Source organism: Salmo trutta, chromosome 28 (genome assembly GCF_901001165.1).
Source record: "Salmo trutta chromosome 28, fSalTru1.1, whole genome shotgun sequence".
In the NCBI taxonomy this organism is placed as follows: domain Eukaryota; kingdom Metazoa; phylum Chordata; class Actinopteri; order Salmoniformes; family Salmonidae; genus Salmo; species Salmo trutta.
Genome location: NC_042984.1, coordinates 11,567,738 through 11,593,684, shown reverse-complemented (window position 1 = coordinate 11,593,684; position 25,947 = coordinate 11,567,738). Strand labels below are relative to the sequence as shown.

At 45.1% G+C, this 25,947-nt stretch overlaps 1 protein-coding gene across 18 annotated transcripts in view; it reads right to left on the bottom strand.

Annotated features, from left to right (window-relative positions):
* Nucleotides 1-25,947, bottom strand: part of LOC115165470 (E3 ubiquitin-protein ligase HUWE1) — an 85,756-nt gene that overhangs the window by 50,065 nt on the left and 9,744 nt on the right. For 12 of the 18 annotated variants that reach the window (XM_029718607.1, XM_029718624.1, XM_029718616.1 and 9 more), the window contains 29 exons: nucleotides 25,571-25,721; nucleotides 25,029-25,156; nucleotides 24,490-24,630; nucleotides 23,977-24,097; nucleotides 20,458-20,565; nucleotides 20,222-20,323; nucleotides 19,736-19,816; nucleotides 19,416-19,522; nucleotides 18,473-18,665; nucleotides 16,925-17,016; nucleotides 15,832-16,052; nucleotides 15,605-15,662; nucleotides 12,041-12,217; nucleotides 11,465-11,737; nucleotides 11,057-11,190; nucleotides 10,732-10,847; nucleotides 10,307-10,495; nucleotides 9,660-9,876; nucleotides 9,033-9,155; nucleotides 8,529-8,766; nucleotides 6,947-7,069; nucleotides 6,700-6,793; nucleotides 6,358-6,542; nucleotides 5,998-6,054; nucleotides 4,987-5,109; nucleotides 4,706-4,801; nucleotides 1,758-2,027; nucleotides 1,260-1,412; nucleotides 991-1,118 (listed from right to left, as the gene is read on the bottom strand). In XM_029718607.1, coding sequence (XP_029574467.1) covers nucleotides 991-1,118; nucleotides 1,260-1,412; nucleotides 1,758-2,027; nucleotides 4,706-4,801; nucleotides 4,987-5,109; nucleotides 5,998-6,054; nucleotides 6,358-6,542; nucleotides 6,700-6,793; nucleotides 6,947-7,069; nucleotides 8,529-8,766; nucleotides 9,033-9,155; nucleotides 9,660-9,876; nucleotides 10,307-10,495; nucleotides 10,732-10,847; nucleotides 11,057-11,190; nucleotides 11,465-11,737; nucleotides 12,041-12,217; nucleotides 15,605-15,662; nucleotides 15,832-16,052; nucleotides 16,925-17,016; nucleotides 18,473-18,665; nucleotides 19,416-19,522; nucleotides 19,736-19,816; nucleotides 20,222-20,323; nucleotides 20,458-20,565; nucleotides 23,977-24,097; nucleotides 24,490-24,630; nucleotides 25,029-25,156; nucleotides 25,571-25,721 — 4,199 coding nt within the window. The remainder of the gene's footprint in view (nucleotides 1-990; nucleotides 1,119-1,259; nucleotides 1,413-1,757; nucleotides 2,028-4,705; nucleotides 4,802-4,986; nucleotides 5,110-5,997; nucleotides 6,055-6,357; nucleotides 6,543-6,699; nucleotides 6,794-6,946; nucleotides 7,070-8,528; nucleotides 8,767-9,032; nucleotides 9,156-9,659; nucleotides 9,877-10,306; nucleotides 10,496-10,731; nucleotides 10,848-11,056; nucleotides 11,191-11,464; nucleotides 11,738-12,040; nucleotides 12,218-15,604; nucleotides 15,663-15,831; nucleotides 16,053-16,924; nucleotides 17,017-18,472; nucleotides 18,666-19,415; nucleotides 19,523-19,735; nucleotides 19,817-20,221; nucleotides 20,324-20,457; nucleotides 20,566-23,976; nucleotides 24,098-24,489; nucleotides 24,631-25,028; nucleotides 25,157-25,570; nucleotides 25,722-25,947) is intronic. The other 6 variants (XM_029718623.1, XM_029718625.1, XM_029718621.1 and 3 more) reach the window with 5 other exon arrangements.

The following is a 25,947-nucleotide window of genomic DNA, read 5'->3' as shown; positions in this document are numbered from 1 at the left end:
GCCGCCATTTGTAGCAGGACAGTATATTTCTGAATGGTATTAATTTCCACACGTGTGTTAGCTAGCTAATCTCAATAGCGGTCCTTTAGTCCGTTTGCTGTCAAAGAGCATGGGGGATGGCAGAGCCATGTACCGTAAATTCCGGACTATAAGCCGCAACTTTTTTCCCAGGCTTTGAACGCCGCGGCTTAAACAATGACGCGGCTAATATATGGATTTTTCCCGCTTTCAAATATTTTCCCACATTCTGTGACGTGCTCAGTTTTTTGGCGGCATGAAGCTTTCATTAGCCCAATGAAATTGCCGAACGGGTTAAGGTCAAACAACTTTTTTGTTTACTGTTTAGATTAAATCGAGCGCTCTCAAACTTCCCATCATTCTGATTACGGTAGTCATTTTGTCACCCTCATCATGGCAAAGACACAGAGAAATGCATATGATGCAGCTTTCAAGTTGAAGGCGATTGATCTGGCTGTTGGAAAAGGAAATAGAGCTGCTGCACGGGAGCTTGGTCTTAATGAGTCGGTGATAAGACGTTGGAAACAGCAGCGTGAGGAATTGACTCAGTGCAAAAAGACAACTAAAGCTTACTGCTAATTTTTTATTTTTTGTTACAAGCCGTGTTTCGTTAAAGCCTGTGTAAAGTTAATTTGTTTCAATGTACCGGTAGACACCTGCGGCTTATAGACATATGCTGCTTATTTATGTTCAAAATAATATATATTTTTTAAATTCAGTGGGTGCGGCTTATATTCAGGTGCGCTTAATAGTCCGGAAATTACGGTATTTAGAGACTTGGACAATTGAGGTTTCTTCATTATGATGCAATTACATGAACGACACTTCAACATTTTATGGCAGCCATGTTAGCTCCCATTATAATTACATGGGAAATATCAAATTAATACTTTGAAACTGAATTACAACAACATCCACAATTATAAAAGTTGGCCCAACTCTAAATACACAGCTCTGGGGAGTGCTACTCACTTGGGCGTCTGGATGTCCTTCTGCTCCTTGGCAGCCTGCAGACAGGGCTGCACTACTTCTAGCAGCTTGATGAGCACATTGAGGATCCCACTGTTCTCCACCACCCTAGCACATGACAGCTTCAACTCCTACAGGGAACAGAAGACGGCATGGATCAACATTCAGGGCCGGTAGGGGTGTGTGAGGAAGGAATTACTGTGCATCCATGTCTCTGTCACTAAAGTAGTTTGAGCAGGAGGTTTTTCCTGTCTGTGTGTGTATGTCCGTACCTCAAAGAGCAGTGTGAGCAGCAGGATGCGTGTTGCCAGGTTGGAGGCCTGGGGCAGGGTAGCCATCTGTCTGGTCCACTCTGACACAGTCTTGGTGTCACTGGTGGTCAGGGGTATTGCTGCCTTGATGAGCACGTCTGCTGCCTCCCACACCTACACATGTCAAAGATCATATACTTTAATAGATCACACCTTGACATTTCACACAGCAAAGTTTCCCAATCTCTGTCCAGGGGCACTACACAGATGATAACCAACTCATCAAGATTTGAATCAGCTGTGTAGTGCTAGGGCAAAAACCAAGATGTGCACCCAGGGGGAGCCCCAGGACAGAGATTAGAAAACCCTGACATACAGGACACAGAGAACTCAAATAATTGGTGCAGATGGTCACAAGGACACACCTACAGCTTATCGTCCAGAGGTCATTAACAGAGTGACAACACTAGCGATATTCATCACTTCTCCAAGGTGTTGACCAATTGGTATTACACGTACCTGGTTGACCACCTGTCGTAGGATGAGGTCCCTGTACTCGGGACCACTCCTCTTGATGGCAGTCATGAGCAAGTCACAGAGGCGATAGACGGTGTCTGGCAGCTCGTCCAGCAGGTGGAAGCAGCCGGGCAGCATGGAGTCAGTGAAGGCGTGGAGCTCCGTACTGTCCAGGGGCTCAGCCTCCAGGAACCTCTCCAGGCAGCGAGCCTCCTCTTCCTCCGTACGCTCCCTGGCTCTCCTGTCATCCTCCTCGCGATGACGCGCCGCCTCCTAAGAGAAAGATATAGGGAGGGAATGTGAGCACCTGTGGGGGTGAAGTGGTGTGGGCCCAGTTTCAGAAACAACCCCTAAACAATCTGTGTATACATCTGAGACCACTGTATAGATAAAAGCAATACAGCTGATATTTCACCAAGTCTATGAAATGAAAAGCTGGAGCTGCAACAATAAATAGAATTGTACACCCAGTGTTTTCCACTTGCGCCGGCTGTCGGCTATACAGATAATTAGAGTCATTTTCAGCCGGGTACTTTCTCCACTTAAAATTAACTACTTTTCAATTCGCTAGTCAGGAGAGAGAGAGAGAAAAAAAAGAGCGCAAAGCCCTCTCCTGCTAGAATGAACAACATGCATCTTCTAGTCATCTATTGATAGGACAGGAGCCTGTCAGTCTAAGTGAGAGATGACAGGGACACACTGCTGGTGTGACTGTCTGTCCCGCCTCTCTGTACCTGGGTGTGTGTGTGTTGGGTGCGCTGCGGTTGCAGTCAAATTTCTTTACATTTACATTTCATTTACATTTCAGTCATTTAGCATCTTTACACAGAGAGAGCATGAATTTGCATGTCGAAATCCACTTCGCCAAATTGTTTTCTGGCACATTGATTTTCCTTTTGCATGCAGGGTCTGACATTAATGTTGGCCCGCTGGCAGTAAAAACATGTGGGGGCCAGTGACTTTCCAGCACTTTTTTTCATTCCAGTTCAACATTTGCCTGCTCTGTCACAGTCTACCATTGAAGACTACACACGTAAACGTCACACTATTTGTATTTGAGCAATAGGATAGGCCGATCATTCAAGCACTACCACTCTCCTGCCAATCATAACTTCGAGCAGTACATAGTGTGACGACCCTCCCACTCTGTCTGCCGTATTCTCTCTCTTTGTTCTTTCTTTATTAGGATGCCGGTGGGCGGAGTTGGAAGGGTCGTCAGCTAAATGGGAAACACCTGGGCTCGGGTGTGTCCCAGGATAAAGGCACCTCTTCCACTGTCATTGAGGAGACTCTCTCCACGCAGACACTTTGTTGATTTTGGTTGTGTAGTTTTGTGGCTTTTTGGTTATTTGCTTTGGCACCTTTCAACACCCTGCATTATTACATTCAGGTATGCAAAACACTCACTTACACTACTGATTACACACACCATTGTTAATTACTTTAATAAATATATATTTTGATACTCGTTGTCTCCCTTTTGTTGCGAACTCTGAGCCGGTTCGTAACAATAGGTTGATGCTGTCACACAGCACACGAGCTGTCCAGAGTAAAAAGACGTGCCCATCGATCTACTCACTGAGCTTATTTAATTTAAGTGATTGTGCACATACTAGCAATAGGCCAGCTACTGTTGATAGTCTGCAAAAAAGACAAGTGGCATTGGTCTTGGCTAGCCTACTGTGGTCATGTTGATCTCTCTCTTTTGGAACATTTGTCTTAAAGGGGGCAGCATCCTATTTTCAAATCTTCTCAAAAATACATAATTTACAAACAAAAATGAATGCAATTAATACACTGCGGTTCTAAAGAACGGAGTCATGGCTTACATTACACAGCTTTTTAAACACACATAATAACCAAATGTAGCCTATTAATAGCTGAATGGGCCTATATAGAGAAAGCATGACAACCTATAGGCCCTCCATGACCCCAACACATTTAACAACTACACCATGTAGAAATTCTGATAGGCCAGTAGATTTTTGCCCAGTGAGAAAATAAATTAAACTTTGGACCCTGGCGTGTTTCATATGCAGCCAAGGAGTGGTGGCGCATATGACCTTTTAATGTGCTTTGATTGAGGGACAGCAAGCTTGACTAGTTTATAAAATATGGTAAATCCTCCTCACTGCAGGAACGATAGGTAGGCTAGTTGTTTTAAACCTATTAATACTTATTGACATAGGTCTACTGACTTCAGAGTGTTGACAATGGACTAGTCAACTGCTGTTTTCTGTGTAGCAAAGCCCATGTTAAACACCTGCTACATTCATCTATCATACCTGTATTGCAGACAGTTGAGAAAATGTCTTAAAAAGGAAGCTTGAAGCCCGTGGAAGTCAGCAGACTCATCCAGGATTCTTTAGGCCCAGTATAGTCTAAATATTTTCCCCCTGTGATTTATATATCATGTTGTACAACAGCTGATGAAACTAACCATATAAAAGTGTGAAGAAAAAAAAGTTGGGTTATTTCCTGGTTGAAAATCTAATCTAGGATTAGAATGTGCCGGAGGCCACCAAAATACAGCCTGTTGGGAGTAATGTCTTAACCGGAGGAGGCTGGCTGGCTACTCCATGTGCTTGTGGAAAACACTATATCCTTTTACATTTTAGACATTTAGCAGACTCTCTTATACAGAGCGACTAAGGTTAAGTGCCTTGCTTAAGGGCACATTAACAGATTTTTCACCTACTCTGCTCAGGGATTAGTACCAGCAACCTTTCAGTTACTGGCCCAATGCTCTTAACCGCTAGGCTACACACCTATCCAATACTTTCAGATCACACAAGTGCCTAGGGTGTATTGTAGACTCCACAGCTCCTTTCTGGAGGGGGCCCTGGTTATTCATTCATGAGTTGTTGTCCATTCATTCAGCAATATGTTCCATCCGTACGCCTGTGAGTGGGGGCGTGTCTTAGTGTGTGTGTGTGCGCGTGGCAGCGCACCTCGGGCGAATCAGAGCGCTGTTCCATGCTGACCTCTTGTCCCAGAGACATGGCGATGGCTCTCATCATCTGGTCCTCTTCTGACATGGTCATGTCCTACAGACCAACAGAGTACACTTAACACACATTACGGGAGGAGATGTGTGTGTGTTCCTGTGAATGCGTGTAATATGAGCAAATAGTGTGTCAATGGAACATGGCTGAGTGTGCATGTTCTGTATTTGACTCAGTCAATCGCTCCCTTACTGCGTGTTCCCACGTAAGTATGTGTGTGGTCGTACCCTAACGGCTCCGCTGAGTAGAGGAGGAGGGTGTGTGAGCAGGTACTCTGTGGCCTGCTCCATGGTGCTGGTGTTCACCAGGGCCTCCATGGCATGCTCTCTGGAGAAACCCATGTCCATCAACTAGATAGAGGAGACATCGGTTAAAAACGACAGACAGAGAGACCGAGCACAGGACAGGGTTAGAGGAGACTTCCTTCTAGCGAGTTTTTCCCAAGCCCCTGTATTGCCTACTCTTTGGTGTTTTAGGCTGGGTATCTGTAAAGCAGTGTCATAACTGCTGGTGTGAGTGAGTGAGTGAGTGAGTGAGTGAGTGAGAGAGTGAGTGAAAGAGAGAAAGAGAGAAAGAGAGAGGAAAGGAGCAGACTATGGCTAAGGCACAGTGTGATCAGTGAGTCAACGTCACGCATTATATACAGTGACTGTACAAAACATTAGGAACACCGGCACTTTCCAAGATAGACTGACCAGGTGAAATCTATGATCCCTTATTGATGTCACTTATTAAATCCACTTCCGTGTAGATGAAGGGGAGGAGACAGGTTAAAGAAGGATTTTTAAGCCTTGAGACATGGATTGTGTATGTGTTCCATTGAGATGGTGAATGGGCAAGACAAAATATTTAAGTGCCTTCGAACGGGGTATGTAGGTAGCTGGCAGGCGCACCTGTTTGTGTCAAGCACTGCACCGCTGCTGTTTTTTTTTTTTTTACGCACAACCGTTTCCTGTGTGTACCAAAAATGCTACACCAACCAAGGGACATCCAGCCTCCCACTCTCTCTTGCTCCCTCCCTCCCTCTGGTTCCTCCTGGCCACCTTCAGCCTTGACCCCATTACAAACGAAAGATCAGATTAAATTCTAGTCAAATGTGCGCTCGCGCCTATTCGCCCCGTCTAGAAAGTGCAAGTTCGGTGCAGCATTTAAACGCTCAGAAAATAGACTGCATATAAATAGACTCCATTTCTATTTTTTCAGATTGACGCTGAGTGCGGAGCCATCTAGCTGTATACCTGCTGTAGCTGCTGCTGGTTGACGTTTGGCTGCCTCTCCCTGCCTCCTCCCTGAGCCTGTCACAACAAAACAAAGTAGAGCAGGCCACACCAGGGTGAGGGTTCAAGGGGACAAGAGGTTGACAACAAAACAGTACAATTTCAACCTATGCTAACAGTGCAACCAATGATCTCAACGGTATCTAGTAATGCTAGCAGTTATATCTATCAAAGCTGTCGAATGATGCATGTTTAATGCCAAAAATTGTCTGTTGAGGAAACGGTCTGACAAAAACTGCCATTTCTATGAAGAAAAGGTCACAAAAAGTTAAGGAATCCAAAAACACACACGGACCGGACCGACAGCCACACCCTCCTCACCTGCTGTAGCTGAGCCTGGTTAACCTGTGGCTCTCTCCTGGGAGTAGTGTTAGTGGAGTCCTCTGCTGCACCCCCTGGTGCAGGTGGTGCTGTACTGTTTCCAATGGCTGGTCCTGGAACTGACCCGGCAGGGCCCTCTCCTGCATTCACTGCTGTTCCAGGGACCCCTGCTGATCCACCTGCACCTGGATTTTACATTCAAGTGTTATAAATCATTATGTGCTCTTGTATAGTTATTGTGCATTTATCCTTCATGTGTATAAAAATACATTGTAACAAATGACAGCCTTCGCTGTCATTAATACCATGTAATGTTGTTGAAAATACACCATTTCCTCTCACCTCCAGAGCTGGGGCCTACAGGCAGCGTAGAGGCCCCAAGACCTCCCTCCTCCTCTGGACGGGCTGTGCCCTCCCTCTCCTTGGCCAGGCGCTCCTGGGAGAAATGAACGAAATTTCATTTACATGCCACTAGCAACCATCCCTCAAAGGATTATTTGACAAAGAAAATTTGTGTACATTACAAATAATCCCCCCCACTAGTTTCTCTCTTCTGGTGTGCCACTGCACCTTATATAAAAGAACACACCTGGATGACAGGTTCTCCTCTCAGGATGTGGCACAGTATAGCTAACATGGACTCAGCCATGCGGCCCCCGTACACTTTAAGGGGCTTCCTGTTCCACAGGCTGCAGATGCAGCTGAACGCTGCCTAAATGGGAGGCAGAGAGTGGCTCAGCATTAGAGGGAGCAACGTGTGTTTGTCTTCTTGGAAACATGCATCTAAAAAAAAATATATAATAATTTTTCATGTAACACAGTCTTGTATAACTAACCTTGTGGGGACACACAATTCAGTCCCATTCAAAATGCTATTTCGCCTAACCAGTACTCTTACCTTAATTAACCTCACTAGGGTAGGGGGCACCATTTTCACCTCCGGATGAAAAGCGTGCCCAAAGTAAACTGCCTGCTACTCAGGCCCAGAAGCTAGGATATGCATATAATTAGTAGATTTGGATAGAAAACACTTTCTAAAACTGTTAAAATAATATCTGTGAGTATAACAGAACTGAAATGGCAGGCGAAAACATGAAGAATATCCATCCAGGAAGTGCCATTATTTTGAAATGGCTGTTTTTCCAATGAAAGCCTATCCACCATTTAAAGGGATAGGACCCAGATTCCATTCCCAATGGCTTCCACTAGTTGTGAACAGTCTTTAGACATTGTTTCAGGCTTTTATTCTGAAAAATGAGAGAGAATGACAACTTTGAGTGAATAGTGGGATGTCCTCAGAGCTGTTCTCTGCGCCCGACTGAGAGTGCACCTTTCTTGTTTTTCTTTTATATTGACGACGCTATTGTCCGGTTGAAATATTGTCGATTATTTAAGCTAAAAACAACCTGAGGATTGATTATAAACATCGTTTGACATGTTTCTACGAACTTTACCGGTACTATTTTCGTCTCCCTGTTGTGACCGCATTTGAGCCATTGGATTACTGAACAAAACGCGCCAACATAATGGAGGTTGTTGGATATAAAGAGGGACTTTATCGAACAAAATGAACATTTATTGTGTAACTGGGAGTCTTGTGAGTGCAACCATACGAAGATCAAAGGTAAGTGATTAATTTTATTTCTATTTGTGACTTTCGTGACTAATCTACTTGGCTGGTAACTATGTAATGTTTTGTGTGCTAAGCGCTGTCCTCAGATAATCGCATGGTTTGCTTTCGCCGTAAAGCCTTTTTGAAATCTGACACGGCGGCTGGATTAACAAGAAGTTAAGCTTTATTTTGATGTATTACACTTGTGATTTCATGAAAGTTAAATATTTACAGTAATTTAATTTGAATTTGGCACTCTGGAATTTCACCGGATGTTGGCCAGGTGGGACGCTACCGTCCCAGGTACCCATAAGAAGTTAACCCAAAAACCTAAACTTAACCCTAAACCTAATTTTAACCCTAACACAAATTTTAACCTTAACCCTAAATCCCCTAGAAATAGCATTTGACCATGTGAGGACTAACAAAATGTAACGTAGGTCAAATTTTTGTTTGCTTACTACTCGCGGGGACTTCTGTTCCCCACAAGAATAGTTAAACATCAAGGGGGGGAAAAAATAATCACACACACACACACACCACTAACCAATCCCCCTACCTTCTGAGTGACTATGAGGAATCGCAGGGCGCTGAACTGGGGGGTGGTGGGGGTGACCCCGGGAACCTTGACAGGCAGGCTGTGGGGTGAGTCCAGCACAGTACTGGGGTTCACCATCTTCTCCACCAGCATCAGCCAGGCATCCAAGAACTCCCCTGTCCCGTCTGGCAGCTCCGCATGCTCCAGGCCCTCAGAGACAGGCACCTTACCACCCATAGACAGGGCCCAGTTAAATGTCCTGGGGAAAGGAGGGGGAACGAGAGATGTGTCAGAGCCGATGGGCAGAGAAACATAAGCTCGTTGGGTACACTCACAATTACCGCCCCATATGTTCCCTGGTCAGAGAAAACTCAAGGCCCTACTTATAATCATTCTATTAATAATCCTGACAATAAGGTAGTGCCAAATAAATATTCAGTCAGGTATTAATGGTGTGAGCTGAGCAGCAACAGTAATGAGCCTGGTTGTAGCTACAGGTCTATTATCGGAGGGTGATCTACTCACTCAAAGAGTGCGTTGTGTCCTCCTGAGCAGAAGAACTTCTGCAGCATGAGGTGGTAGGGGTACTTCCTCTCGTCGAACAGCATGGGGGACGTGAAGCCCACCGAGCAGATGAAGAAAGTCAGCCTGGAGGGGAGGCGAGAGAGAGCAGAGACATCACGGCCATGAGAACACACATCTGATAACTCCAATCCTCTCAGATCTACAGAACAGCCTTGTGGGATATCTCTGCCCTTCGCCAGAAGTATGTATTGAATTAGTGTAAGCATTAGTTAAAGGAAGTTTCCACCACTGGGTGTGTAGGTGCAGATTTCCTGAGACAGGTAGAAAATCCGGAAGCAACCCAAGTAGCCGTTGTGAGTAACAGTAGAGTACCTAGAACGAGGGGTAGGGGTAACAGTAGAGTACCTGAAACGAGGGGTAGGGGTGTAGGGGTAACAGTAGAGTACCTGAAACGAGGGGTAGGGTTGTAGGGGTAACAGTAGAGTACCTGAAACGAGGGGTAGGGGGGTAGGGGTAACAGTAGAGTCCCTGAAACGAGGGGTAGGGGTAACAGTAGAGTACCTGAAACGAGGGGTAGGGGTAACAGTAGAGTACCTGAAACGAGGGGTAGGGGTAACAGTAGAGTACCTGAAACGAGGGGTGGGGGTGTACGGCGGGGGCTGCCAGCTGAGGCCCTTGGTGAGCAGCTTGGTGAGGGATGAGGCAGTGGCCCGGGCGGCGGGGGTTGGGGCTGTACCGGTGCTTGTGGCGTGGTGAGAGCGGCGCTGTCGGACTGGAGAACCCACACACAGCTTCACCAGCAGACCAAAGAGCTCGGCCAGAGCCCGGCCCAGACGAGACGACGCTGGAGTAGAGAGGGGAGAGTTACCACACCAGGATGAAAGAGACAGCCAGCACTCACAAATATAGAATCAGCAGTCACAACGGACAGTGTTTCAACCTTCACTAGAGAGTTGTATGTTGTATAGTCCCACTGTAGCTCAGTTGGTAGAGCATGGCGCTTGCAACGCCAGGGTTGTGGGTTCGATTCCCACGGGGGGCCAGTATTTAAAAAATGTATGTACTCTACTGTAAGTCGCTCTGGATAAGAGCGTCTGCTAAATGACTAAAATGTAAATGTATGAGGCTGTATGTTTCCTATGTCTTTCTTCACTAATGCAGAGATTCTGACAGCACATTGCTGTATTTGGTGGGACTACCAATCTACACTTGAGGTATGCCTACAAATAGACAATGGTGTGAAAAAGAAAAGACAAAGCTCCTGATGTCCTCACCAGAGAGCAGGGGTTTGATCTGCTTGATGCGAGTGGCCATGGCGGGGGTCAGTTTGGACTTGGTCTTGGGGTCAGAGGTGCCGGCAGTGGGCTCGTCAGTCTCCATGGGGGCTAGCGTGTCCCCGTCCAACCCCATCCCCTCTAGAAGACACGTGGCAGAGGGGTCCACAGCAACAGCCTCAGACTCAGCTAGTGAGAGAGGGGAAAGGGCTAGTGGTTAGAGCTAGGGGTGGCTCTGCTGGAAGATAGTTTGGCTAAAATATGCTTATACATTCCTTTCTTGCACATTGCTCAAACGATGCCTAACAAACTCCAACATTCCAAAGTTGTTTTTAGAATGTAAAAAGAAAAACGAACTGCCAAACATTGTCCCATTCTTAACATTTTCTTTTGGTTGTTTTTCAGTAGAAGGGCATCTCTGTTACCAGTTCTCCTGGATCCAGAGGCAGAAGCGGTGGCTGTGGTGCTGCCAGATGGCTTCTCCTCCTTGGGAACAAGCTTCAGCATGTCAGCCTGGCCAAACTCACAGCCTGGGGGGAGACTGGGGGAGGAGAGGAGACACAGGAGAGAGTTAGTGTGTTCTGTCGACTGACTGCATGCTGAGAAAGATACAGCCACACACACAGAGAGACAGAGGGGGAGAGAGAGAACCAGTGAGAACCTCAAGGCCAAAAGATAGAGGGCTAAAGAGAGCTAGACCAGGAGGAGAGCGACAGAGAGCGTATCAGACAGGCTTAGAGGTAAGCGTACCTGTTGGGTGTGCAGAGAGACAGCAGCACGGTGCTCTCCCAGACCAGAGAGCAGTAGAGCTGACTCAGCTTGTTGAGAACACTCAGACCCAGCTGGGAGCCCCACTGGTTCACACTGATGGCTCTGATCTCACTCTGCACAACACACAGGGGAAGGTTAATGAACACACCTGGGCACAACAATACCAAACCACTCACAGTCAAGCAACTCCTTCCCAACAATGACAATCCACAGAGGTGGTGCGCTCTAAAACCACAGAGGCGGATTGTTTGGTTGATTATATGCTGCTGACATCATTCAATGAATTGAATACAAACGTCAACCTAATCTACAGCCTCTACTTTGTGGGCTACAGGTGTGGAGTGACATAACGTGAGGTCCTTGCTGATTGGTTTACAGGCATCTTACCTGCCCTACCCTGCAGGTGTGTACGAACATCAGGATATAAGCGTGTGCGGCGGTGAGCGCGTGCAGCAGTGGCGTGGCGCGGGCCGACAACGTGGCGTCGGCCACGTGACCGGCGGTGGCGAGCTCTCGGAGCAGCACGGAACCCCCGGGGACCTCGATGGGGCGGTGGAGCGGCTCGAGGGCCGACAGGATGCTGTCCAGCTGACACAGCCCCTCCTGGAGCACCTTGGGCTCATGGGACAGCGTCTGGGGACCACGGGACGACACACCATGCTTCAGTATCAATACAGCACAGTCACAGGGAGAGACTGAATGGTTACATTTAACAGGTCTCCCTGGAGTTTAGTCACAACAGTCAGAGAACCTCAGAAATATAAGCCTACCATCAAAATACCACAGGTTATATATTCTAAAGAGTCTATAGTCCATTTTCCAGCTCTGCTTGAGATCAATCACTAACAAATTCACTGAAATCATATCCCCACATCTTAGTCTCACCAGTATGGAGTTGCAGAGCCCAGCTACAGCCTCCCATCATAACCATCCCAACTCCATATCCCCAGTGTCAGGTCTCACCAGTATGGACTTGCAGACCCCGGCTACAGCCTGGCAGGCAGCTGATGTGGGGAAGTCGATGGGCAGGTTAGGCAGACCCAGGATGGAGACCAGGGGCAGGAGACCCTTCTGGTTGACAAACTCCTGACAGTGGTCGTCTGTCGTGTTGTTACTAAGGATCGACTCCACAAACTTCATCTGGGAAGAAACACAAAAGGGGAATGGGGCAGTATTAGGGGCTAGGGGGCAGTATTTTCACGGCCGGATGAAAAAACGTACCCAATTTAAAACAGGTTACTACTCTGTCCCAGAAAATAGAATATGCATATTATTAGTAGATTTGAATAGAAAACACTCTGACTTTTCTCAAACTGTTTGAATGGTGTCTGTGAGTATAACAGAACTCATATGGCAGGCAAAAAACCTGAGAAGAATTTAATCAGGAAGTGGGAGAATTTAGAAATGTAGTTCTTGTTTTGAATCCCTTGAAAAACTACAGTGACATAGGATTTACGTTACACCTAACTCTTCCATTGGCTGTCAACAATCTTTATGAACTGGTTTCAACCGTCAGCTGTTACCGGGCAGATCATTTTGGCTCAGTCAATCATTGGCCAGTCTGAGGAGAGGTGTCTTATGATGCGCGTGCACGTGACGTCATCATTTTTATATTTTTCTTCTGGGATGAATAGCTATTGCCCGGTTGTAAAATTATCGCAATTTTACGTTAAAAAAATACCCTAAAGGATTGATTGTCAACATCGTTTGACGTGTTTCTACAAACGGTAATGGAACTTTGAACATTTCGTCTATGGATTTGCGTCCACGCCACATGGCATTGTAAAGTGTTCTGGATGGGTCAACAAAACGGACGTATTTGGACATAAATGATGGACTTTGCAGAACAAATGAACATTTCTTGTGGAAGTGGGTGCCCATCCGAGTGCATTCCGCCGAAGATCAGCAAAGGTAAGTAAATATTTCGAACATATTGTTAGAGATTTGTCGACGCCGTGGTTGTAGGCTAACTGTATAGCTTAGCATTGAAGGCTAAGTTCTGTACTCAGAATATTGAACAATGTGCTTTTTCCGTAACGTTATTTTGAAATCTGACAAAGTGGTTGCATAAAGGAGAAGATGATCTCTAATTCTTTAAATAATTGTTATACATTCTTTCAACGTTTATATGAGTTCTTTCGTAAATTAAATGTGCCTATTCACCGGGAGAAAACATTTTCTGAACGTCACGCGCCAAAGCAAAAATTGGGTTTTTGGATATAAATATAAACTTGATCGAACAAAAAATGCATGTATTGTCTAACATGATGTCCTAGGAGTGTTATCTGATGGACATTGTCAAAGGTTAGTGCTTAATTTTAGCTGTATATCTGGTTTTGTGATGGCTATCGTGCTTGGAAAATGGCTTTTTTTTGCTGAGGTGCTATGCTAAAATAATCTAATGTTTTTCTTTCACCGTAAAGCCTTTTTGAAAATCGGACAATGTGATAGGATTAACGAGTAGAGTATCTTTAAAATGCCGTATAATACTTGATTTTTAATTTTGAGATTATTTTGTTTTGAATATCGCGCCGTGCTCTCTCACTGGTTGTTGTCCAAACAATCCCGTTACCGGGATTGTATCCTCAAGAGGTTTTAAAGGGGTAAGGAATCAAATATAATTTTATTGCAGTAATATCGAACAAGCAGTAATATCTAACAAGACACATCTAAAAGTATAATAACGGAATTAAGAAATATTGAAATATTAGGACAAGCAATGTCGCAGTGGCATTGACTAGAATACAGTATATAGACATATGAAATGAGTAAAACAGTTTGTAAACATGAACCTTTTCACAAGTACCAACAAACGGGTGTGATCGTTGTATAGTTCTATAGTGGTTCCTGTAGCATACGATCAAACCGGTGTGATTAAAACGCCTGATGTGAACGCTTATTTACAACATCCATTTTCGATTGACGCAACAATTCTTTCCACAGAAACATTTTGCACAAACACAGTCCTTACAAAGTTATGTCCAGAATGTGATCGGTTTATTTTTGGATGCAATGTTCAGACATTCACAGAAGTAGCTACAGCGTAACACAATCATCCAAACCGGAAAATGTAGGCTACATTTGTCCTCACGCTAACCGAGGAAAGATTGAGTATTTTGTATAACTCAAATATGACTCTCGGCTGACAGAAACTACAATATGAATTAGCTAATAGCAATTACTATTTATAATTAAATCACATCACGGGTGAGCTCACCATTGATCGAAATAATTGAGTGAAACACGTTCTAGAAATGGAAAGTAATCCAACGATGGGTAGTTTTTGCGTGCCGGAATGTTTATTTTTTTCGCATCAACCAAAGATAAGAGACAAGATGAGAATTGTCTGTTTATAGTATGCATGTTGTAGGGGGTGTGTCATCTACGATCATCCACTTCCGGAAGTTCACCCAAAAGAAGAGTGAACCCTTCCTTTACCTCATAACATCTTCGGTCTGACAGATTACGTGACACCCAGAATGCATTGTATAATGTCAACAAACATGGCGCCACACATAGCTGGCAAATAGTTTAGCTCATTATCATCAGTACAACCTTCAAAAAATTATTTTACGCACATCGGTGCCCATTACAATAGATGCAATTATCGGAATGCATTATTGTCACAAGTACTTGAAAACATGAATAAAACTGTAAATACATTATGCTCCATACATACATACGCGCCTACAGTAGAAACATAATATACAGAAAATAAGGAACTTCCTATCAAAGTAACACACACACATATCCAAAGTTGTCATTTGTAAGGAAAACAACAAGGAAGGCAAAGCGAGCGCCAGCAAGAAAATGTTCCAATTCTTGGAAGACTGCACAAATATATGCATACTTGATCTGCGCAAACATGAGTGAAGTGTGTTAGGCTCTCCTCAAAGACAGAAGTTTAGCCTACACAGTAAAGTCTCAAACAAATTGTTTGCAACGCTGAAATCGGCTACTTCTATGTGAATTAATGAGGCAGCGGAACACACCTCAATTCAAACTGTTGTTAGAAAATAATTTGAAATTGACAAGTTGAAACATAGCCAAAAGATATCTGGCAGGCAGCGCGTGTTAACCGTCCCATTGCGTTATAATCACATTTTCTAACAGTGAGTGCATTCTAACATCACGTGCATAAAACGACTCACGCTGGGGCGACCATTAGATATTTGGAACTCACGTGTGAAAAGGTTTAAGTGACCAGTGATTCCATGTCTATGCACATAGGGCAGCAGCTTCTAAGGTGCAGAGTTCACTAACCAGGTGGTAGCCGTCTAGTGACTGACTAAGCACGTCCCAAAAAGTGATTAGACGATAGTAGTAGTAGTACCGTTATATGCTCCCAGCAGTCATTATTTTGTACAAATGTTCCGATTAATTTTGAATAGAGAAATGTCGTAATGTTATCTTGCCTGTCATCACTTCATTGACAATTTTAGGTGAGTAAAGGGACTTGATTTAAGTGTGTCTTATTGCAGGTATTATCACATAAAATAACCAGAGAACGTGCATCAACACACGTACCACATTCAGAATGTAATCCATCAGAGGAATCGGTATCCTCTCTTCAGTGCCAACAACCCTATAGGAAAAATGACAAAACACTATTATCCCAACTCCCGATCAAACATGCAACAAAATGTAAATACATAAAAATCTCTATATTTATAAATCTTTTTTTTTTTTATATCAGGAGCAATAAATCCTGAATTGATCAGGAAGAATCACATCGCTGATTTGGAATGTCATACAGTTCAACTGGCACTGACTGTCTGTTGCTCTCTGGTTCCCCCTGCTGCTGGGTGAAGGTATGGAGCGCCTCCTCTTCCTCCTCATCTTCGCTGGAAGCCTCTTCGGCAGCGTGGGAGGAGCGGGCGGGGGGCGCGGTGACAGTGCCATCAGTCTTCTGGATAGAGGGCTTCTGACAGATGTACTCCGGGGCTCGGCCCAGGTTACATATCTCCTCCAGTAACTGGGAGAGGACAGTTTACCTTTTAGTCATTTAGCAGACGCTCTTATACAGAGCGACTCATTCGTCTTAAGATAGCTAGGATATCACAGCCACAGTAAGTACATTTTTCCTCAATAAAGTAGCTCTCAGCAAAGTCGGTGCTGGCAAGATAAGACAAGTTCGAGTGCTGGTGAAAACAAAGCAAGGGTATTTGTTTTGAAGAGAAGACAAGTCTGTGTTAATTTACCATACCGTAACAACCCCTCCAGGGATAAACAATAAGTTGTTCCTGTTCAGATCACATGGCCCAGGTTACAGAAACAATCATGTTGTGCTAATTCACTATGCAGTTTACAAGGTTAATCTATATCATTAGGGTCCTAACACATTACCTGAACCAGTTGAACTCTGTGCCCTAGTTAAAAGCTACAACAAGACCTCAGTTTTTCCTGGTCAAGTCACATGCGGAGTCAAAACTAGAAGTCCAGACATGAACAATGGTAGGGATGGGCATTTGAATGAGTGTCTGAGAACCTCACTAAAATCATTTTGAGTAATTGAGTACTCACATGTTACCGTGAAACGGGTTTGAAGGCCAAAAAAGTTTGCAGTATGCTAAAGGTTGTTCCAATGACTGGTGATTCTGATACACAACTTTAACATTGTCACTGCACTTGACACTCTCCAAACAATAAACATCTTACAGTTGGAAATTGTGCCTGTGCTTATACATTTAACCTGCTAAAATAGTTATATTTGTAAATTGAGTACTTGTATTTGATTATTAGTAATCAAATGCCAACCTGTACTGGAGAACTCACTCCCATCCCTGCTCAATGGTGCTGATCATTTCAGTTTTTCCAGGCCTCCTGTACATGTCATTGTAAACCCACCTTGATGATGGCAGTAGTGGCGTCAGTCTTCAGAGTAGGTTGGTGTCTCATCAGTTCATCCACAGCACTGCCCAAGTTGGACGCTGTATCTCCTGTACACACACAAACCAGCATGGTTACATAAAGACATCTGCATCAACAGTGTCGCCATACTACACTGAACAAAAATATAAAAAAGTGTCGGTCCCATGTTTCATGAACTGAAATAAAAGATCCCAGAAATGTGCCATAGGCACAAAAAGCTCGTTTCTCTCAAATGTTGTGCACAAATTTGTTTACATCCCTGTTAGTGAGCATTTCTCCTTTGCCAAGATAATCCATCCACCTGACCGGTGTGGAATATCAAAAAGCTGATTAGACAGCATGATCATTACACACGTGCACCTTGTGCTGGGGACAATAAAAAGCCACTAAAATGTGCAGTTGTCACACAACACAATGTCACAGATGTCTCAAGTTTGGAGGAAGCGTGCAATTGGCATGATGATTGCAGGAATGTCCCCCAGAGCTGTTGACAGAGAATTGAATGTTCATTTCTCTACCATAAGCCACATCCGCCGTTTTTGAGAATTTGGCAGTACATACAACCGGCCTCACAACCGCAGACCACGTATATGGCGTTGTGTGGGCGAGCGTTATTTTGATGTCAACAAGTGCCGCGTGGTGGCCGTGGGGTTATGGTATGGGCAGGCATAAGATATGGATAACAAACACAATTGAAATTTACCAATGGCAATTTGAATGCACAGAGATACCGTGACAAGATCCTGAGGCCCATTGTGAGGTCCATTTTTGTTTAAAGTATCTTTGACCAACAGATGCATATCTGTATTCCCAGTCATGTGAAATCCATAGATAAGGGCCTAATGCATTTATTTCAATTGACTGATTTCCTTATATGAACTGCTGCTCGGTAAAATCTGAAATTGTTGCATTTATATTTTTGTTCAGTATTGTTAGGTTCTAAATAAACAGAGTACAAACTAACAGACAACTAGTTAAAGTTCAAACCAATTTAATTCACCCACTGAGTCAAACAGCTGAAAAGACAAAGACATGTTCCCACCAGCACCAGTATTTATACACCCTTTAGGCCGAGTCTCCTCCTTTCTCTAAACACTACATCTTTGTTGCTAGGCAGGAAGATAAGTGATGTGGGTAATAAACTGTTCCTTCTCCCTTCACGTGACCTGACCACAGCCCCCATTCCTCATCCACAGCTATCCACACTTACCTGTGACCACAACTATGTGATTTACTAATTAAGGGAAAAAGACACTCTACAAGCCCCTGGCTCTTATCCGACCTCCATTACAATATACATTCCTCATACATGTAACCATTAACTTCTAGTGTAGCAGGTATTTCAAATTACAACCCAACATTATACATTCCTATAACAAACACCTATTTTTCAACAGAGTGAATTGTCCCCCAATATACTAGCTTCCTTTAAGTTAACACACCTCTCTTAAAGGTCTCTCTTGCCATACTAGATTGCAATAACTAACACACACACACACACACACACACACACACCCAACTCACCCAGAGGGTCAGAGCTGCGGCGTCGTCTCATGGCAGGCAGGTAGTCAGGTGACAACAGCACCTTGAAGAGGCGTTCAAAGGGCTGGCATTGGACGAAGGAGTGCAGGCCTCGCGCATTCAGGCACAAGGCACTGAACACGTTAGGGAGAGAACCAAGCACCTCCCGGGTGGCCGGGACCTGCAGAGAGAGAGACTGTGAGAGAGAGAAAAGGGAGAAAGAGAGAAAAAGGGGAGGAAGAGAGAGAGCGAGTGAGAGACAGAGTGGCGAGGGTAGGGAACAACTGGGAGGAAGGGGACTGGGGAGGGAGGAAAGGAGGGTAGCGTGGGTACGAAGGGTAGGGGGAAGGGAGGGTACGAAGGGTACGGGGAAGAGAGGGTGAGGGTACGAAGGGTACGTAGGGTAGGGGGAAGAGAGGGTGAGGGGAAGAGAGGGTGAGGGTAGGAGGAAGAGAGGGTGAGGGTAGGGCACAGGGAACCAAAACGTAAAGGCAATCAGGAGCAGGGGGAAAACAGAAGGAAAGAGTGAGGGAGGAAAGGAAGCGGTGAAACCAAGGAGGGAGAATGACTGTTTAATGCAATGCTGTGTGACAGAGAGGAGATGGAGGGCAAGATGAAGACTAGGCAGTGTAGGCTCTACATCCACTGGCTACACCGGTGTTAATGTATGACCCTGCTGAAAAAGAAAACGGGACATTTAAACATGTCAAATGCGCAGGAGAGGACAAGAGGGAGATGAGAGGGTGAGCAGTGAGAGAAATGAGGGGGGGGTCCGCTGAGCGACTGAAGAGGGAGAGAAAAGATTGAGAAGAAAGAAAGAGTGACCCCGCATTGACACCAGCGACAAACTTTCCCTCACACTTATCAAAGCCAACCTGCATTGACGACTATGGAGTGGTCTGAATGCAGGGTGAGCTGAGAGGGGATGGAGTGCTGTGGGACTCACGTCTTTGATTAGCAGGGCATGCAGCATGACATCAGTCAAGCCGTTATCCTGCAGGGAGGAGAGCAGAGATGGCTCCTGGAACACAAACACTGTCACCACCTCCGTCGCTGTGGAAGAGGGAGGGAGGGAGAGAGGGAGGGAGGGAATGTGTTTAAAATCAGAGGACAAAGACTGCCTCTTATCAACATGGCATAGTGTATGCTTTGATGGACTTCTCAGAACTGTCTCAATGATCAAGTGATATTAGTAAACATACTACACATTATAATACATGTCATAGTAGATTCCTCTGAAGCATGTTGTGTGACTTGAGTACTCACCCAGTAGGAAAAGAGAAGGTCCATAGTACTCTGCATTACTGATGATGTGCTTGAGTGAGGTAGGCAAAGACCCGTCCATGACTGGAGAAGAGAGGCCGTACAGAGACCAGGAGGTTAGTCAGGCAACGTCCAGGGGGCCTTCATACAATAAATGTCCTATTATCCAGGGCGACTTCCAGTCAGAGCATGGGGCGACAGGTAGCCAAGTGGTTAGAGCGTTGAACTAGTAACCGAAAGGTTGCAAGATCGAATCTCAGAGCTGACGAGGTAAAAATCTGTCGTTCTGCCCCTGAACAAGGCAGTTAACCCACTGTTCCTAGGCCATCATTGAAAATAAGAATTTGCTCTTAACTGACTTGCCTAGTTAAATAAAAGATAAAATAAATGTAAAAAAAAAAAATAGGACCAGTTTCCCTCAGATAGCTTAAGTCTAGCGTATCTCCATTGATCATGCTTTTTAGAGTGTGGTTATCATAGCTCACTCACCGTGACGGATGCCATCAGAGAAGGCAGGGTCCTGGATGGCTTTCTTCAAGAAGTTTAGCATTGACTTCAGCAGAGCTGCTCTCTGGGGAATACACTGCAGGCCTGGAGGGAGAAAACATATGGGAGATGGAACACATAGGAGTGTGAGCGCCCGTGTGTGCGCGCGCGCTTGACTGAGCGTATGATAGTCTAAGCTGAGAATGTTTGTTTATGTGCGTTGCTATGCGAGTGTGTACCTGTGCGGGGCGTGCTGGCAGTGCTGCTCTGCGCTCGGTGGTCTGTCTCAGGTCTGGAGCCAGAGGACGTTGAGGGACCAGGGCTGCTCTCCATCCTCTCTTCTGACACTGTTAAGAGGACAGTTTTAGCAACCACAACACAAAACAGCCACACCGCCTCCACAAAACAGCCAAACCACACAGCCATAACACCCGAGGGGCCAGGGTTCCAGTCTGGAAGCATGGTTTCAACTGCTTCTACAGTTTTGCCTCGGTACTGCATAGGGATGTACATTGTGGTCAATTTTGCTGTCAACCAACTGACCCTCATTAACCGGTTACCAAACTCTAAAAAAATTTATAAACAGTAAAATGACGTGACCAACAGAAAATACTATCAGAGAACTGTATATGAGATTCTTATTTCTCCGCCCTAGCAATGGTAGTCATCCCAAGGCTGTAAGGCAGGCAACATAGAAACACATTGGGTTTGTTTTGGACAGATTTTGGTCAGAGTGAAAGCTCTCAGTTCGCCTCTCCCTCTATGATACTAAGCATGCACAGAAAGACTGGACATTTTTCTTCAAGAGCTTAATGAAAACATGTAACAAGAGCAAGCCAATTGTCTTACAGTCAAAAAGCTATAGCCTATTATTGAACATGTCACTTCTGTAATGAAGCAGCTAAGTCAAACAACGCAATTCCCTGGGAAAAAAAGTTTTTTTTCTTCTAAATCTAATGCAAGCAGATATGACAGAGGTGGACCAGGATTGGTTGCTAATATGACCAGGATTGGTTGCTAATATGACCAGGATTGGTTGCTAATATGACCAGGATTGATTGCTAATATGACCAGGATTGTGCCCTGGGCTTCAGGACAGCGAAAGAAAGTTGATATGATAACCAACAGAACTGGAGAGAAATGCTGGTTGACCTGTGTCATTATTTCAAGTAAAGCTTTCAGGTAATTCCTGCCTCAAGCTCACATTGCAAAGTGGTGGGTGATGCGCTGATAGGCTATAGTCAACGGTAGGCAGGCTATGTACTCGAATGGCAAACGGGAGGCACACTTTAATTACCAGTTGAGATTGTGAAATATTTTTCCTTTTCCAATCGTGGCCATCAAAGGCAATTGCATTTAGAATTGTTATTGGTTGAGCAATGACTGGACTTACAAATGCACGTTTCACTCCAGTGAGGAGTTACTCTGGCTCTGTCTGATAGGTGATAGGATATTCATGTATGCTGTGGGCGTGATAAGATGCATGACCATAATTCCACAAAATTATGCAAATGAACCTAGAGACCGATAAGCATGACTGGTCAAATCTACATCCTTATATTTAACTGACGCCCGGCCCAGAAAGACCATTTCCATAGACGGCCACAGAAAAGTCAGATAGAAAAATTACTAAAAAGACATCAGTCATCACCTTTGTGCACAAAACATCCATTAAATTACTCCAATAATTGTCGCTGAGGCCGATTTTTTTTTCTTATTCAACACTGACAGCCGAAGATATTAACAAACTCAGCAACAAAAAAAGAAACATCCTCTCACTGTCAACTGCGTTTCTTTTCAGCAAACTTAACATGTGTAAATATTTGTATAAACATAAGAGTCAACAACTGAGACAAACTGAACAAGTTCCACAGACATGTGACTAACAGAAATGGAATAATGTGTCCCTGAACAAAGGGGGGGGTCAAAATCACAAGTAACAGTCAGTATCCGGTGTGGCCACCAGCTGCATTAAGTACTGCAGTGCATCTCCTCTTCATGGACTGCACCAGATTTGCCTGTTCTTGCTGTGAGATGTTACCCCACTCTTCCACCAAGGCACCTGCAAGTTCCCGGACATTTCTGGGGAGAATGGCCCTAGCCCTCACCCTCCGATCCAACAGGTCCCAGACGTGCTCAAAGGGATTGAGATCTGGGCTCTTCGCTGGCCATGGAAGAACACTGATATTCCTGTCTTGCAGGAAATAATGCACAGAACGAGCAGTGTGGCTGGTGGCATTGTCATGTTTGAGGGTCATGTCAGGATGAGCCTGCAGGAAGGGTACCACATGAGGGAGGAGGAGGTCTTCCCTGTAACGCACAGCGTTGAGATTGCCTGCAAATACAACAAGCTTAGTACGATGATGCTGTGACACCGCCCAAGACCATGACGGACCCTCCACCTCCAAATCAATCCCGCTCCAGAGTACAGGCCTCGGTGTAATGCTCAGTCTGCTCCAGCGACGGTGGGTTTGTGCCCATAGGCGACGTTGTTTCCGGTGATGTCTGGTGAGGACCTGTCTTACAACAGGCCTACAAGCCATCAGTCCAGCCTATTGCAGACAGTCTGAGCACTGATGGAGGGATTGTGCGTTCCTGGTCTAACTCGGGCAGTTGTTGTTGCCATCCTGTACCTGTCCCGCAGGTGTGATGTTTGGATGTACCGATCCTGTACAGGTGTTGTTACACGTGGTCTGCCACTGCGAGGATGATCAGCTGTCCGTCCTGTCTCCCTGTAGCTCTGTCTTAGGCGTCTCACAGTATGGACATGGCAATTTATTGCCCTGGCCACATCTGTAGTCCTCATGCCTCCTTGCAGCATGCCTAAGGCACGTTCACACAGATGAGCAGGGACCCTGGGCATCTTTCTTTTGGTGTTTTTCAGAGTCAGTAGAAAGGCCTCTAGTGTCCTAAGTTTTCATAACTGTGACCTTAATTGCCTACCTACTTAAAGCTGTTAGTGTCTTAACCCTTCCACAGGTGCATGTTCATTAATTGTTTATGGTTCATTGAACAAGCATGGGAAACAGTGTTTAAACCCTTTACAATGAAGATCTGTGAAGTTATTTGGATTTTTACAAATTATCTTTGAAAGACAGGGTCCTGAAAAAGGGACGTTTCTTTTGTTGAGTTTATATTCATCCAGTGTCTGCCATGTTTTTGGATGACGTCATCACTGCTCCCTGTGCGCATGTCATGTTGGTCCATATAAACCAGATTTAAGCACGATAGAGTCCATGAATAAGCATTCCGCGAACCTGAGTAGATTACCTTGAAAACAACAGTCAGACATCTTGGTCTGCAGTTCATTTTATCTCTCAAGTATAACACCACCACACCCAGCCACAATGCCATAAGACCACAGCCATACCACTACAACACAATAGCCATACCACAACAGCCAACACTGGATCTATATTATCACCCAAAACAAAGGGAAGGAAAACGTGGAGGCCATTTAATTCTTACATTCTAGTTTTGGGAATTGATTAGTTTGTTGGTAATGACCATAACACAACACGTAGCTAGCTAACTATTATAGAACAATCACTGGACAGTACCTCCACATACAGTTTAACCCTCAACAAATGTCAATAAAATGGATCTATATTGACTGACCAAAACATGGTAACATTTTTAGACTAACACCTTATAACCATGTTGATCAATTCATATGGTCTCTTCAACTAAATGTAGAACCTATAGCCCAATGTATGGAACAGCTGATTGACAACAATAGAAAATAAAAAGGAGCCTACAGCTTTCTGACTGGCCATCCACGTCCGTGTCCATGTCCTCAGATTCCACGGTAGAGTTGGGTCTCTGGATCTTTGGCTTGATGACAAAAGGACACTCTTTTCTCGACAGGTCCACCTCATGCTGCACAGAGAGACAGAGAGTGTGAAAGAGTGGGAGGGAGAAAGGGAGAGAGGGAAAGAAAGATGAGGGAGAGAGAGGGAAAGAGTACAAGACTTTGGCACACGGTTGTTCCAGCAGAGACTCTGAGCAGAGTACAGAGCCCCTAGAGTGCTGCGTCAGATCCCAGGCAGTTAGGTGCGTCGTCACCCACTCAGGTTATTTATGCAACATTTATTATTTACCAGGTGGGTCACAAAGGCCCCCAAAAGCAACTTCCAAGCCCTCTGGCAGCAACATGTCAATTTAAACTAATAAAAGCGTTTTGGCTGGGGGCAACAGAGATAGGCAGAGGAGCCTGCCCTGAATCTAGAATGGTAGGTGTGTTAGGGGTATACATGTGTACAGGACCCTACCTCCAGCCTGCTGATGAAGATGGTAAGGCCGGTATGTGACTGGAAGGCTGCCATGTCCAGGTTGGTGATAAGGTCCACCACTCGAACTGCACGCGTGACAAACGTGATCTGGTCCTGCTCGTCCCCCAGGAACTTGATCACCTACAGAGGAAGGGAGTAAGGGAGGGGAGTAAGGGAGGGGAGAGGGAGCTGAGACTGTGCGCATACAAACACTATGGACCAGACTCCCAGATCAAGCCTATTCTTGTCTTAGAAAACAATTAAGCTCCTCTACATGGAGCCTTTTAGTGCAGAAGGGGGCTTAATTGGCGTACCTATGGGGACCATAAGCAGGAAGGATATATTTACGTCTGTTCAGCCTTTATGCAGAGCAAGTGAGTATGCTGGACTGGACATAAACAGACTCTGTGGGCGATCAACAGATCTTCAAATTGTCAGACACCTGCGCAGCATACGTACATAGTGAAACCAGGCCAGCTCAGCAGAATAAAAAAAGGGTGAGTAGACACCAGGTCAGAGGTGACAGTGTGTTTCTTTACCTTGAGCAGGGCTTCCATCATCCCACAGGAGACCAGGGCCTCCCCCCCAGCGTCGTAGCTGGCAAGGTGGTAGAGGAAGGAGAACAAAGCAGTGGCAAACTGGTGCGGGTACGGCTCCATCAGAGGGTCTGAGGAGACAAACGCCCACCGCAGGTTAGAGGCACAGTCAGTTCAACGGTCACTTCAATTATTTTTGTTGCAGGCCTTTCGGTGCAGTTGCCCATTTGTTTAGGCAGCCTTACTTCCTAGAGCTGAGTCCATCAACCTCTACTTGATTCTACTCAGTCACACAGACAGGCACAGTGACGGGAGACCAAAATACCCATCTTGTCTTGAAGAAAAGTTTTTAAGAGTGTCTTTTCAGAGCTTTAGTACAACAGTCATATCCGACCATAACACCAGCTCTGAAGTTGTGTTACTCCATTGTTTGCACCTAGTGGCTCTGGATAAGAGTGTCTGATAAATGGCTAAAATGTAAAGGCTTGTGTTCTCATTGGACTGGCATCAAAACCAGTCCAAGTTCAAATCGATAGACCACTCACCGATCATGGCCTGTATGCAGTTGCGCACCAGCACAGGCAGGAAGCCGTGGTAGGAGGCTGTGCCGGTGCAGTCGATGATGTTGGACAGCTTGGGTGTCCTCTCCAGGTGCACTATGGATGTTAAGGTGCGTAAAGACGCTGCCTTTATGTCCTGAGGAAAGAGACAGGGTATTCATGAAACTATAGAACTGCATAGAGGATTACATATAGGTCAAAAGGTATGTTTTCCTGGACTTTCAAGATATCATTATTTCCAGGACTGTCCATGACTGTGGAAACTCTTTAGGGACATATACAATGCTAAGACAATCATGATTGTATTGTCATGCAATTCCAAAAACATTGGACAAAATCTGACCACATTGCAATCATTAGCT